The following is a 13,000-nucleotide window of genomic DNA, read 5'->3' as shown; positions in this document are numbered from 1 at the left end:
AAAAAAAAAAAACATAGTCTGCTACAGATGAGAAAATAATGAACAGATCCTGTATGAAGACTCTCAATCCCCTTTGCAATCTGGTTTTCATAACAATCCTTCGGATACTACTATCTGTCACCAGATGTTGGTCTCTTCTTGGCCCAAAGAAATGGGGACAGGAGTGGCGACAGGAGGAGGGGAGAGGATATCAGTGCAGTGTGAATGTTTTTGCAAATCCAGAGGGCAATCGCCGATCACACAGCACCAACCAACTGCTCTATAAATGTTTTCGTGACTCAGTGCAATGCTCCCACCCCAGAGCCCCATGTCAAAGCCAATGGCCTCTGAAATGTTCTACAGCAAGAGGAAAACGTAGAGCATTGTGGGCCAACGTGAATCTCAGGTCATGGTTGGCAACCTTAGGATTTATGTTTCTTTTAAACATTTGCAGTAAAAATAACTCATGTGCACAGTGGGGAACAACAATCCTACCAAAACTCAAGTTTCTCATCTCTAAAATAAATGGTCCAGATTAAGTGATTTCTAGATTTCCTTCCAGACTTGAGACCCTGGAATTCACCATCTGATCAAGGGAGAGAAAGCCCGAGAGACGTGAGTTTAAATTCTGGCTCTGCCAATTTGTGCCTCTGAGGCACATCATTTACCCTGTGTGAGGCCTGTTTCCTAATCTGTAACACGATGAAGTCACCACAGTCTGACAGAGCGATTTTGAGGTGACCATGGCCATCAGCTCTTAGGACAGGTCTTACTACTTAACCAGCTACTCGATAACTGAACTGTTTACCATTTTGACTGCCCCCAAGGACTATGAGACGGCTTCTCTGCATGACATCTCTGCAGCCATCTTTGCCCTGTTTCATCTAACTCAGGAAAAGTGCGTTCAAGACATCTTTGGGCCGACCTTTTCCAAAGGGGCTTACGTATTTCAGCTTTATTTTTGAAAAATTCATTATGTTTCTGCAAAAGATAAAAACAAAAACTGCATCAAGGGCATTTGAGTTTGTTTCTGCTGGTCAGAGACCTAATAATTTCATTTCCCTAAATTTCACAGGGTATCTGTCTCCTGGTGTTTATCTGTGTGATTACTGTTTCATCAGCCATTCTCCATGGCCTCAGAGCCGAAGCATGACACTTAAATCAAGCATCATCCACTAAAAGAATTCAAGTTTTAGAGAGCAAGCTATCAGGTCCCTGAACCATGCAATAGTGTGCTAACAAAAGCATTAGCTGCCCTGGGGTTGGTCGTAGCTGGAGCGGTGAGGTCTTGGGCACTCTCTGAGGAAGTCTGCTTTCCTGATCCTGAGATAATCCATTTCATCATTTTCACTCAGTGCCCTCTGGCTACGTGGACAACTCTCTTTGAACACTATCTTCCTCTGAAAGTTTCACGACTCAGTTAACCATGATACTTTAGTTTCTATGAACTCTTTGTTCTTTTTTCTTTTTAAGAGGAACAAAGAGACATTAAGGAAACGTTCTAATCATCTCCTCCTTGTCCCTGGTGGAGTTAGGGAATAGTGCAGCTCAACCCATTTTCACGTGGGCGGTGGAAATGTCCAGTCTGGACTCTGATTTTCACACCAAGACAAACTACTTCTCTGATTTAAGTGTTCATGATACTCGATGATGGTGATGTTGACAGCAAAAAATCAAATATTCTGGGAACAAGGATAGGCTCGCTAAAAACCATATCCGGTCTTTCCACCCACCAGCATGCCATTTAGGATACAGAGGAAGTAACTTGTCTGTACACACATAACTCCTCAAGCCAGTATAGCTTACTCAGCTAGTTTACTAAACGAATTTTCTTTTAGGAGACATACTGAGAGAAGTGAGCAGTACTGATCATTGGGTGGACCACAGGCAAATAAGAGGCAGTATTATTCATGAACTGATTTCAAGTTGGAGCCGTGTTGAGGGCAGTTCTGGCCTATTAACAAAAGGGTCAAGTTTCTTTGTTTCTGGCAGTCTACTATGGTGTTTAAAAAAAAAAAAAGGTACAGAATGAGGAATTTAAGAGACCTTACTCGAGTCCTATATTCCACCTAATAGCTGAATGACTCTGGTCAAATTAACTTTACTGAATCTTTTCACTAAATCTTTTCTCCTTTCAGAAATGCAAAATTACACTGTCACAGCAGAATTGCTTCAGGATTGCTGATAATATATGCAGGGTACCCACTGCAGTACTTGGAACAGAGTGGTGCACAGCAATCATAGCAAGATAATTAATAATAATAATAATATCAACACAGGGAGATAATAAGGGGTCACCTTAGGCAGGTCAATATTATTTGTCTGGTTAATTTAAAATGGGGAAATTATTTTATCCTTAAGAAATACAATCTTCTTTAATGGAACATGTGCTCCCAAATGTGAGGATCATCAGGGAAAGCAATATGGGCCAAGGGACTTTTGTGGAAAGAGATGGGAAGAGCAGTGGATAGAAATCTGCTGGAGAAGAGGGTTCTGGGTTCCAAGGGCAGCTCTCTGTCCCGTTAGCAATGAGACATCAGGCAAGGCTTTGAAAATGAAACACTAGGTCTAGGTATGCTCTTGCTTCTCTTTTACTCGCAAGATTTTAACTCACAAATGCAGAAGAGTTCACATTTAAACTTACTCTGCCAAAATTTTCTCCATTATTTCCCAAAAAAGACTGAGGAAGACAGCCGAGGAAGACTATTTCTAATTGGTTTTGAATGATAACTTTTGTATTTAATACCTTGTATGCCATAGGAAAATTTATCTGAACTTTCTGGGAGAATTTTTTGTTCTACTCTAATCTCATTATTTATAACTATTTATGTAATCTTATTTGCAGGAGTTTCTAATTTCATAATAAAACTCCAGCTGAGTGGAAAGTGAGCATGCATGCTCCTGGCCCAAGACAGAATTCTGTGTTCTGAACAAAGTTTAAACCCACCAAGCCAGTTTGAAAGCAAAAACTAAAAAGAACTAGGAAGAGAAATACCATGGGCAGTGAGCAAAGTGCAAAGAAGCTTGAAGTCATGATCTGAGGGGTAGAGCTACCAGGTGACACTCAGGTCACATACACCACCCTGGGTACACAGGAGCCTCAGATCTCTCACACTGAGGGTCGAACCGAGAAATCTGACTTTTATCCCACGTGGAAGAACCTCGTAACCCCACAGCATAACATAACAGGAGTCTTGGAAACCCTACAGTGCAAAAGTACTCTTTCTACCCAACTCTCTATGGAGTTGATAGGGACTGACAACTATCATAAAGGTCTCTGGAGTTGTGAACACCAGCTGGTAGATTTTTGCAGGTTGGAGATGAGGTTTGGAACCAATCCACCAAGATGCCCCAATTGCAATAAATCTCTAAGAAACAGCGATTTTTGGGTCAGCGATTGGGGTGGGTCTTTAGCCTAGAAGAGACGATGACAAGAAAGTCATATTCTCATCGATGCTGAAATCATGTTATATTACTGTTTATTTTTCATCATCATTTTAAACTCCTGGTTTTCAATTTATTTAAAACCATCTGCTTCTTGGAGGACCACAAAGATTTACCCTGGGGAACCCTATCAGCACAAGTCATATTATAGGTATCCACATGTGTCTTGTTTCTGTGAGTTCAGATGCAGACCTGAGTCACTGGTGTTTCCCACGCAGTAATTGTGCACTTCCCATTGGCAGGCATACTGCGACATGGAAACCTCTGGAGGTGGGTGGACGGTCATTCAGCGGCGTGAAGATGGCAGTGTTGATTTTCAGAGGACTTGGAAAGACTATAAAGTGGTATGAATATTCTTTAAGCCATCTGAAAATAATTTTCTTTCTGAAAACTAACTTTCAAGATCTGCAGGCCCTGCACCACAAATCCAAAACTAACCAATGACTGTTGACAATTTTTGTTATCAAAACGTTCCTTTTAACTGTTGTTTCAGTCTCCCCACTAACGAATGACCCTGTCAATGTAAAGTAAACTATATATCAAAACAGAGGCATGCAAGTGTGAGGCTTATTTTTAATGGCAGGCTCAGCGTTTTTCGGTAAGCCAACAGTTTCACAGAGCTTCACATGTCAATAAACTGAGCTGTTTACACTCATGTTTCTATTGGTGATTTCCCCAAGTAGTTCTAATTACTCTAGTACTAATTTTCTTCCAGTAGAAGCTTGTCTTTTTTAAAAAACTGACCTTTGGAAAAACCTACTTTCTTATATAGAACACCTCAAACTTTCAGAGAACAGGGAAGTATTTAAACTGATTGACTATTGATTTCAAATAAGTGAAGAAAAAAAATAAATGAGGTGATTGAATTTTACAACTTGGATTATAGGGATTTGGGAACCCTTCTGGCGAACACTGGCTGGGAAATGAGTTTGTTTTCCAAGTGACCAATCAACAGCCATATGTGCTTAAAATACATCTTAAGGACTGGGAGGGAAACGAGGCGTACTCGCTGTATGAACATTTCTATCTCTCCGGTGAAGAACTCAATTACAGGTGAGTTGTGTGTAACTAGAAAACATTAATAGATTTGCTGGGTGAGCATTCCAGAAAGTCAGAGCCCCACTGCATCGACCAGGATCAGAAGTACTGTGAGGATACCTTAAACGGAGGAAACCTCTCGTTCCTCAGCATTCCATGTTGCCTTTTGGGAAGCTCCTCTAGCCTGAAGATTCTAACTTTGGTTTTAACCATATGAGGGGAAATTCACGAGGACAGCATCTTGTTTGCTGTCTCTGTCTTGTATCCTCAAAGCCTGGCACATAACAGGCATTCAACAAGTATTTGTAGAACATGTAAAGGTTGTGTCCCTATTATAAAAAGTTATGCCGATGTCACAATGGAGGGTATACCTGTGACTAGACGGTTTTCTTCCAGAAGGTTTTAACACTTAAATCTATCTTTCTGCAGTTAAAGTACACTCAATTGTCAAGTTCCATCCCCAAATCAGGGTGAGTTACCAAGTCTAAAAGTGGCAGACTTAGGTGGGTTAGTCATGCAACTCCTTTACTCTCCACCATAGAAACAACAGCCGAGTCACAGCACTCCCTTAGTGTTTGTCTTGCCCCACGCATTTGGCGGCGCTTATCCTGAATGTTCCAAGAAAAGCATGGGCATCCTTGACTCAGAATTTAGTTTCTGGCTATAAAGCACCATGAGAGTAGAGGCGGAGAGCAGCACAGGCATTGAGAGGCCGGTGCCTGACGAGTGACCTCACGGCAGGTAGGGTAAAAGCACCTACCTGCGCGTGGTATCACGGACAGAGGTACCTGGAAACCCATGTGCGACGCCGCAGGGAGAACAGTGAGATCGTGTGCCAGGTGGCACCGCAGGAATTGGTCTCAGGAGGCACTGAAGAATTGTTCAATCACCAACACAGGCCTGCAGGAGTCTGAAGAGCACAGGCATGCACATCATGAAAATACCTACACTCGAGTCAGAAATAAAGTTCCACCGAACATCGCAGGAAACAGTCCTTGTGGGGCCTTGAGTCCCACCTACATGTCATTCATGCCCAATTCAGCCCCTCTGCACCATAGAAAATCCAAACTCTGAACAGCTTAGAAAATACACATGATTTCCAAGTCCCTGAGCTGGCTTCTTTGGGGTGGAATCTACAATGAAAAGCACAGAAAAACAGCGACTGCTTTATAAACGGGAGGGTCAAAATTCTGAAAGTTTTGAAGACAGGTAACGAGACAGTACAACAAGTAATGACATGACTTCTGAAAAGTCAGTGAGACAGAGCCCATCGGTTCTCATAACAGAAAGAGCAGGGCTCCCTTGAAGAGAGAAGGACGCAGATGAATGAAAAGATAGATATTTGGGCCTCCCTGCAGCTCCAAGTTGACTCCAAAGAGATCAAAACTTCAATGAATTTTTAGGCACGAGTGGTTGGTCATTGTTTTACCTCCAAGCTAAATATTGTTTCAACTGGCAATAGTTAGGAATCTACAACAGAGGAATTAAAAAAAAAAAAAAAAGAAGGAAAGAAAGAAAGCAAGAAACACAAAAATTAAGGATTAGACTGTTTATATAAGGAGATTTTACAAAATGGGTCATTAGCCTTGTATGCTGACATTATAAAAATGTTTTAAACTGAGATAGTTTTTAACAGATACTTCCTTTAGAAATGCGATCAGTTTCGGGATATGCCATTTAAAAAAGCACACATTCATTTAAAGCTCAGTTTAATTTACTTGGCAGCATAGGGCAGATACTACATCGAAACAATGATTGTCCCAGAAAAACATGGTGGTGACAAGCAGGCGGTGACATGGCTGAGCAATACACAGGGGTCTCAGAATGCCACTGTTTGTAGCCATGGAGTTGAGTTTTTTTCCCAAAAGAAATGTTCCCCAAATGCTGGAAAACCAAAAAATAAATGTCAAAGGGAAAGGATAAATGCATCGACAGATTTTTTTTTTTTTTTTTTTACTAAAACTAAAAACTGTTTGATACTATATTAAACCTTAAAGACTGGTGGCAGCTCTATACAAATGTTCAGATTTCATTATTCAATGCTGGCATTGCTTCTTTCACTCCACTCTTCTATAAAGTCAACTGATAACCAACATAAAGCAATTTCAAGAATGTGGTTATTCTTAAGAACCAAATTTAAAAGAAACCCACTATAAACCAGGGGGGCCATATAATAGAAGGATCTAAAAATCATACAGCCCTTCTCAGAAACACAAAGAAAACATGGCGTACTCTCTGATTCTGCTCGCCTTCGTGGAGGTTTAATGAGTCCCACGAGAACTGACATTGTTGTAAAGGAGAGAAGAGGCTGGAAAGGGGGAAGGACAAGTAGAGTGGTTTATCTGGATGCTATCTATGATTAACGAGAAGGGCCTGGAAAGAAACCAAAGTGTTTCAAAATCCCAGAGATGAGTAGAATGTATATAAATGCTTTGCAGCAGGTAATGAGAGACTGTGCTAGGGGCCAGGGTCGTTTTTGAAACGTTGAGAACACTGAAATTCAGAAATTTATGATGCCTTATGATGGGGGTTCTAGAGCTACAATACTAAAAACAATCTTAAATCTAAGTCAGTAACGCTAAAGTAGTTTTAGAACCAAAAATTTATGGAACTCCGCTTGGCATGCTCTGTACTCCCATCTTTTCAGAACCATTCCCTCAATAAACAAACATCCCTGGTAAGTGTCTACCAGGGTAGAACCATAACACAGGAGTTAGGAGTGTGGTAGAGCTAGAATTTGCACCGGATTCATCTATCTCGAATCTCAACAATTTGATATGTAAAAACAGGAGGAATGCCTGCCTCTCAGGGCTGGTGCATGCGCTCCACGAACACATCCATGAAAGTGCCTGGTACAGTCTGGTTAGAGACAGTCCCCAGCGAACCTTCCCTCTCTTCTCTACCCTCTGTTCCAACACGAATGCCTGGAATTTATATGATCATTTCAAGGAAGTGGTCAGCAAGAGAAGAGCATCATTTTGGGGACCTGAGGTAAAATTCTCCCTCAGATGTTGCAGGGTTTTGTTTTATAGGATCCCCAGGTCACGAAGACTCAACCAGCTGGGCTCGCCCACTACCATCCTCCATTGCCAACACGGTAACATCACATCCTACACAGCCACACACGGGCGTGTGAAAAACCCTCCTCTGGGCCATACTGTGCCAATCTGCCAATGGGCCTTCTTGAAGCAGTGTTAACACACTTTCTCTTTCCCTTCTACCTCTCTCCTTGGCACCCAGATCACTGATGCAAGCCAGATTTTGGCAATCTTCTAAAAGTATGGGCTATTATCTGATGTCTAACTTAACATTACGTTTATTCCTTTCTCAATATCCAGCAAGTTTATTACAATACCATATAGAAATGAGGGTGTATTTTCTATACAGTTCTATAGATTTCTATTCCAAATTCAATGATCCTTCTGTGCCTACAAGGCTTCCCATCCCTACCACTCCACTGAAAATAATGATGCCTGAAGTTGTCTCATCTTCTCAGGGCTCTCATTTCTGTATGGATGATGCCGGGAGACCTGGAAAGAGGACCCTTTCACGTTGTATTTTCCCCTCTTCTGTTTATCTGAAAACAGCAGGGAAATAAATGAAAGGGCCCTGAAGCCTGCTAATGCTTGTGTAAGTGAGATGAGCTGAAGATTTCACGAAAACATTCCTCATTGCCTAAGGATTTGATGATAAGTTGGTTCCTGTTTATACCAGTACAAAAATATTTTGTCGGGAGTGTGCATTAGTACACCAACCAGTACAGAACGCGTATCTGCAGAATGGAATTCTTCATTATAAAAAATTTTCCACTACGGTAAATCAACAGCCCAAGCCAATTACGTTATTTTCTTTTCTTTTTTTCTTTGCATGCTTGCAGGATTCACCTTAAAGGACTTACAGGGACAGCCGGCAAAATAAGCAGCATAAGCCAACCAGGAAATGATTTTAGCACAAAGGATGCAGACAACGACAAATGTATTTGCAAATGTTCACAAATGCTCACAGGAGGTGGGATGACTTTTCTCTCTTCCTATTTGTTTTGGCAAGGAAGAATTTCATAGAGTGAAAGGTTGGCCATTTGGACTTGAACTTGTGATTGGTGACAATGTCCACATTTCATAAATAGACTTACTAGATGTAGGGAGATTTGTTTTTCACTTTTTCAGACTGTTGAGTCTTAAGAATGTGATGTTGAGCTAGAATTGTCAGCAGGCCAACTGTGTCTCTTCAGGACCTCACTCTGGCACAGAGAGAAACATCTGATATCCAGTAAGCTCTCTTGAGCTTATGCACGTTGAGTAGCAGATGTCAGAGCCATGCTTTAATTTCATTTTACTTTATTAAAAAGGTTAAAATTCAAAACAGCGACTGAAACAGTGACCTAGATTCATTAACACAAAAGTGTTTCTAATTAATAACTCACTGTTCAAAACACGGAATTTGCAGTTCTCTTTCTTTAGAGATTTCATTTATACACAGCAAATACTTACAAACACAGAGATACTAATTAACCTGATTTTTTTAAGTGTGCCAAGTTAAAACAGTTGTCCAATTTAAATTAATGTGTTTATTCTCATGCTCTCCTCACTCCCTACCTTTCATGTCAGACTGCTTTAAAAAATAAAAATGGAAACCACACCCAGAAGCGAGAGACTATTTTAACAGTCACTTAAAATGGCCAGATTAGTATCCAGCAACATTTAAGAGCTCAAGGACAGGAACCAACTGCTAGAAAATCCACCCTTCTAATTTCTAAAAGTTTAAAAATTGAACGGCCAGAACTAGTTAATTGTAACTGAGACAAGAAAAAAAGCTTGACAAATGCTATCAAGCGAGTTCTTAAAAATACTGAAAGACTTAAACCAGCAACGAAAATTCTGCCGACAGGACAAACTGAATGTGAAGGCAAACAGGAAGTTAGCAGGGTTTAATTTGTAGAGGCCATAAATTCTATTACCAAAAATTCATTCATTACTCACCCAGGAAAGACAAAGGTAAAGACAAAGAGCTGTCATCAATTTATTTGACAAATATAAGGTAACTACATAAACAAGATCTAAGCTTATCATGTGTTTGCATTCCAGTTAAGAATCATTTACGGTCAAGAGAAAGGATTTTATTTATTTATTTATTTATTTATTTATTTATTTATTTATTTATTTATTTATTTATTTATTTATTTATTTATTTATGAGACACAGAGAGAGAGCTAGCTAGCTGAGACACAGACAGAGGGAGAAGAGGCTCCCTGTCGGGAGCCCAATGTGGGGACTCGATCCCTGGACCCCGGGGTCACCACCTGAGCCAAAGGCAGACGCTCAGCCACTGAGCCACCCAGGTGCCCACAGATAGGATTTACTTATGAGAATAGTTTGAAACTCAGTAATTTTCATGTCTTTAAAATAACACTGAAAGAATTAGAATCCATTACAAAAAAAAATCAGTCCTGTGGCTTTTTAGATAATTTATTTATAGGTACCCACATAATCTATCTTGGCAACACAGGGCTTCTATCAGCCATAGTTTTTCAATGATTATTTCAATGAGAGAAACCTGTTACATTGATTGTAGAAAAGCTGCTATCTCCCTCATTCTACCATAATCATCCTTTTTGAAGTCAACAATAAGGGGAAAAGGGGTGGGTTGGGGGGACCAAATGTACCAAATCCTTTTTTCCCATCTGCCATTCCCACACTGAGCCCAGCTGTCCACTCGACAGGGCGGTGGTTTTCAGACCACCCATATGTCATGAACTACTCAAGAGAGTAGGAGAAATGCATTAATAACCAAGGAAACAATATATTTATTTACTCAAATCAAGATTTAGGGCTGAGAGTAGAAGTGGGAAAGAGACTGGGGAGAAAAACACAGCCCAAGAGAGAAGTGGAGCCGTCCTGACCATAAGGAAATCAGGTTCCAACCCGTGGTCTGGGCCCAGGGTAACAAGCCTGACGATCAGATCAGCTATATTTTTGCACGGACAGCAAATTCTATAGTTACATCAGCCAACAGGCTCCAGAACAGAACGGATCTATAAATCCATAATATCCCTGAATATTTTGAAGGATTCTAAATAACACGCACAAATGTCCTATCAAGTGAACATTAATGTGAATCAGCTCAAGTCATGAACTGTAACTGGATGAAATAATTGGTCACAGTCCAATATGTAAATATAATAAATATAATCACTACATTAAAATATTTTTTTGTTTAAAGAAATAAAACTACACAGATATAACTGAAGCTGTCCTGTCAATACCTGCCCCTGGGGTGACCAGTGAATTCAGGTTTATTCACATTAGTTATTTATTTCACTAGGTATGCAGATATTAGTAACAGTTGTTTTTTCCCCCATATTCTAAAATCTTACATAAATGGCATCATACTGCATGTGTACTTGCAACACAATGTTTCTAAAATTTATTTAGACTATGTAGATCTAGATCATTCCTTTTCCCTGAAAACCAGGGCTTGGGGCCCACTCCTGTTTCTAGGGAAGAGCATTAAAACCCCAAGCGTGGTCATTTAGGTGTAGCTGTGGGACCCACGCCCTGCCCCTGCTGCTGCACCAGGCAGCTCCCTCACTTTACGGAGCAAACCACAATAGCTTTAAATCTCCTTTTTGTCTCTAGGACTTAAAGATGATTTTCTTTCATCTAACTCCCCTGAGTAGTTAAAATTTGGAGTCATTAAAAAAAAAATGTCTGGTAGGAGGAGGGAAGCTGAATAGTCTGGCTCACTAAGTTGTTGGAATCCACTGAGAGTCATCCAACAATTCTTCAGTGTTATGACTTATCCGTGCCTTCCATCGTACTCTGGTGGTCACCACATCGGGACCAGGGAAGACGTGCCATGCACATCTATGGGTGATGGTCTTCCCACGCTCACGCAGGAAAAGGAGCAAAGCAGCCCATAGGAGCCTCTGCCATGTGGAGCTAGGATTTAACTTGGGTAAGGCTGGAAACCTTACCGCTCATCTGTCAGTGCGGCACACTCTTTATGCACGAATATTTGCATGAGTCTACTTAAAATGCACGGAATGCAACTGGAGGATTAGTCAAGTGTTTCTAAGGCCATGCTGAGATGGAGTTAGGGTTACCAAGTTCCTAATTCCTTCTGCGTCTTACTTTCACAGGCTGGTGGTTTGATGCATGCGGCCCCTCCAACTTGAACGGAATGTACTACCCGCAGAGGCAGAACACAAATAAGTTCAACGGCATTAAGTGGTACTACTGGAAAGGCTCAGGCTACTCGCTCAAGGGCACAACCATGATGATCCGACCGGCGGACTTCTAGGTGCCTGCACACACCGGAGGAGTGCTAGGTGCCAAGACCTCAGCCCGAAGCTCAAAAAGCCCAGGCTGCGTCAGTGTCTCTTCCACCTCAAACAGGTGGCGTGCGCGCGGGTGCACCGGGATCCACGCGCTCCAGCTGAGAGCCCCGCAGACCTCCTCACTCAGGCCTGCACCACACAGGCCCCAAGCGCAGCCCTGGTATTGTGACCCAGCAGAACGCCTATGGCAAGATAAACCTAAGCCCGCGAATTTAAGACTGACAATTTACAGACTCTGATGTCACAACCAAGAATGTTGTGTCGAGTTCATCCGTAAATAACTGGAAAACAGAACACTTAGGCTATACAGTAGAGATAACCTTGGAGCTACATTTTTCTCAGTCCTGTTTATGGATTGTGTAAATATCCATATGTCCTGAATTCAGCATCACTATCATAACTGAAAGGAAGAAAAAAAAAACACTAAGCCATAAAAATATATTATGTATTCAGGGATTTTCTGGGAAGTGCTTATTTGCAGTTTAATATTTGGAGAAGGAAAAAACATAGTTAATGCATTTTCACTCCTCCTCTTAGGTGCTTTAAACTTTCATCCTGAAATCAGCATATTTACGAATGTGTTGACAGCGTAGATTTAAGTGAATGCTCAAATATGTATTCCAAGTTTAAATGGTGAAAACTTCCAGGATCTCTGAAATTACAGAAATGTGTGTTCTTTCAGTTTATATGGAGATTGTACTATTTTTTTTTTCTGCCTGGCTGTTAAATATAAAGGTATTTTTAGTAATTAAATATAACTTATTAGATAATTACATTTAACCTTTACGATAATATTTACGATTTTGTGATTTGATTGTGCTAATAACAAGGAAAGATCTGTTTTTTAATGATGAAGAAAATTATACATTTAATTCTATAACAAAGAGACTTTACCATCTTTTCCTCACTATTCTATTACAAAGGTCTTTTATTTTCTCTTCTAGTAAGATATATTTTAGGGAAGTAAGCTATAGTTTAGTTTGTGGTTGAAAAAAAACCTTCTATTTAAAGCACTTACAACCTATACTTCTCAGACTAGATTTACCCCTAAAGGTATTTTTTTTTAAATGTCCATCAGCAAATTAAAAAAAGAAAAAGAAAAAGAAAGAAACGCATTTTGGAGTGCAAAACCAAAATCTGATGCTTATAGTAGATTCAAATCTTTACAGAAAATCTTGAGAGTATGGATTTAAGCTCAGGGCT

At 40.5% G+C, this 13,000-nt stretch overlaps 2 protein-coding genes across 5 annotated transcripts in view; one reads left to right on the top strand and one right to left on the bottom strand.

Moving 5' to 3' along the window:
• ANGPT2 (angiopoietin 2) overlaps positions 1-12,572 on the top strand; it is a 54,253-nt gene extending 41,681 nt beyond the window's left edge. For both annotated transcript variants that reach the window (XM_055334861.1, XM_055334860.1), the window contains 4 exons: positions 3,666-3,767; positions 4,310-4,476; positions 8,339-8,469; positions 11,600-12,572. In XM_055334861.1, the coding sequence (XP_055190836.1) occupies positions 3,666-3,767; positions 4,310-4,476; positions 8,339-8,469; positions 11,600-11,760 (561 nt within the window). In that variant the 3' untranslated portion in view covers positions 11,761-12,572. The remainder of the gene's footprint in view (positions 1-3,665; positions 3,768-4,309; positions 4,477-8,338; positions 8,470-11,599) is intronic.
• MCPH1 (microcephalin 1) overlaps positions 1-13,000 on the bottom strand; it is a 229,912-nt gene that overhangs the window by 112,741 nt on the left and 104,171 nt on the right. The window contains exon 13 of one of the 3 annotated variants that reach the window (XM_055334857.1): positions 12,371-12,449. The exons of the other annotated variants lie outside the window; for them this stretch is intronic. Coding sequence (XP_055190832.1) covers positions 12,405-12,449 — 45 coding nt within the window. The 3' untranslated portion in view covers positions 12,371-12,404. Of the gene's footprint in view, positions 1-12,370; positions 12,450-13,000 lie in introns of those variants that run through there. 3 annotated transcript variants of the gene reach the window in all.

The sequence above is a fragment of the Nyctereutes procyonoides genome, unplaced genomic scaffold (genome assembly GCF_905146905.1).
Source record: "Nyctereutes procyonoides isolate TBG_1078 unplaced genomic scaffold, NYPRO_anot_genome, whole genome shotgun sequence".
Lineage (NCBI taxonomy): Eukaryota > Metazoa > Chordata > Mammalia > Carnivora > Canidae > Nyctereutes > Nyctereutes procyonoides.
Note: the sequence above shows the minus strand (reverse complement) of the source record. Positions and strands in the feature narration are given on the sequence as shown.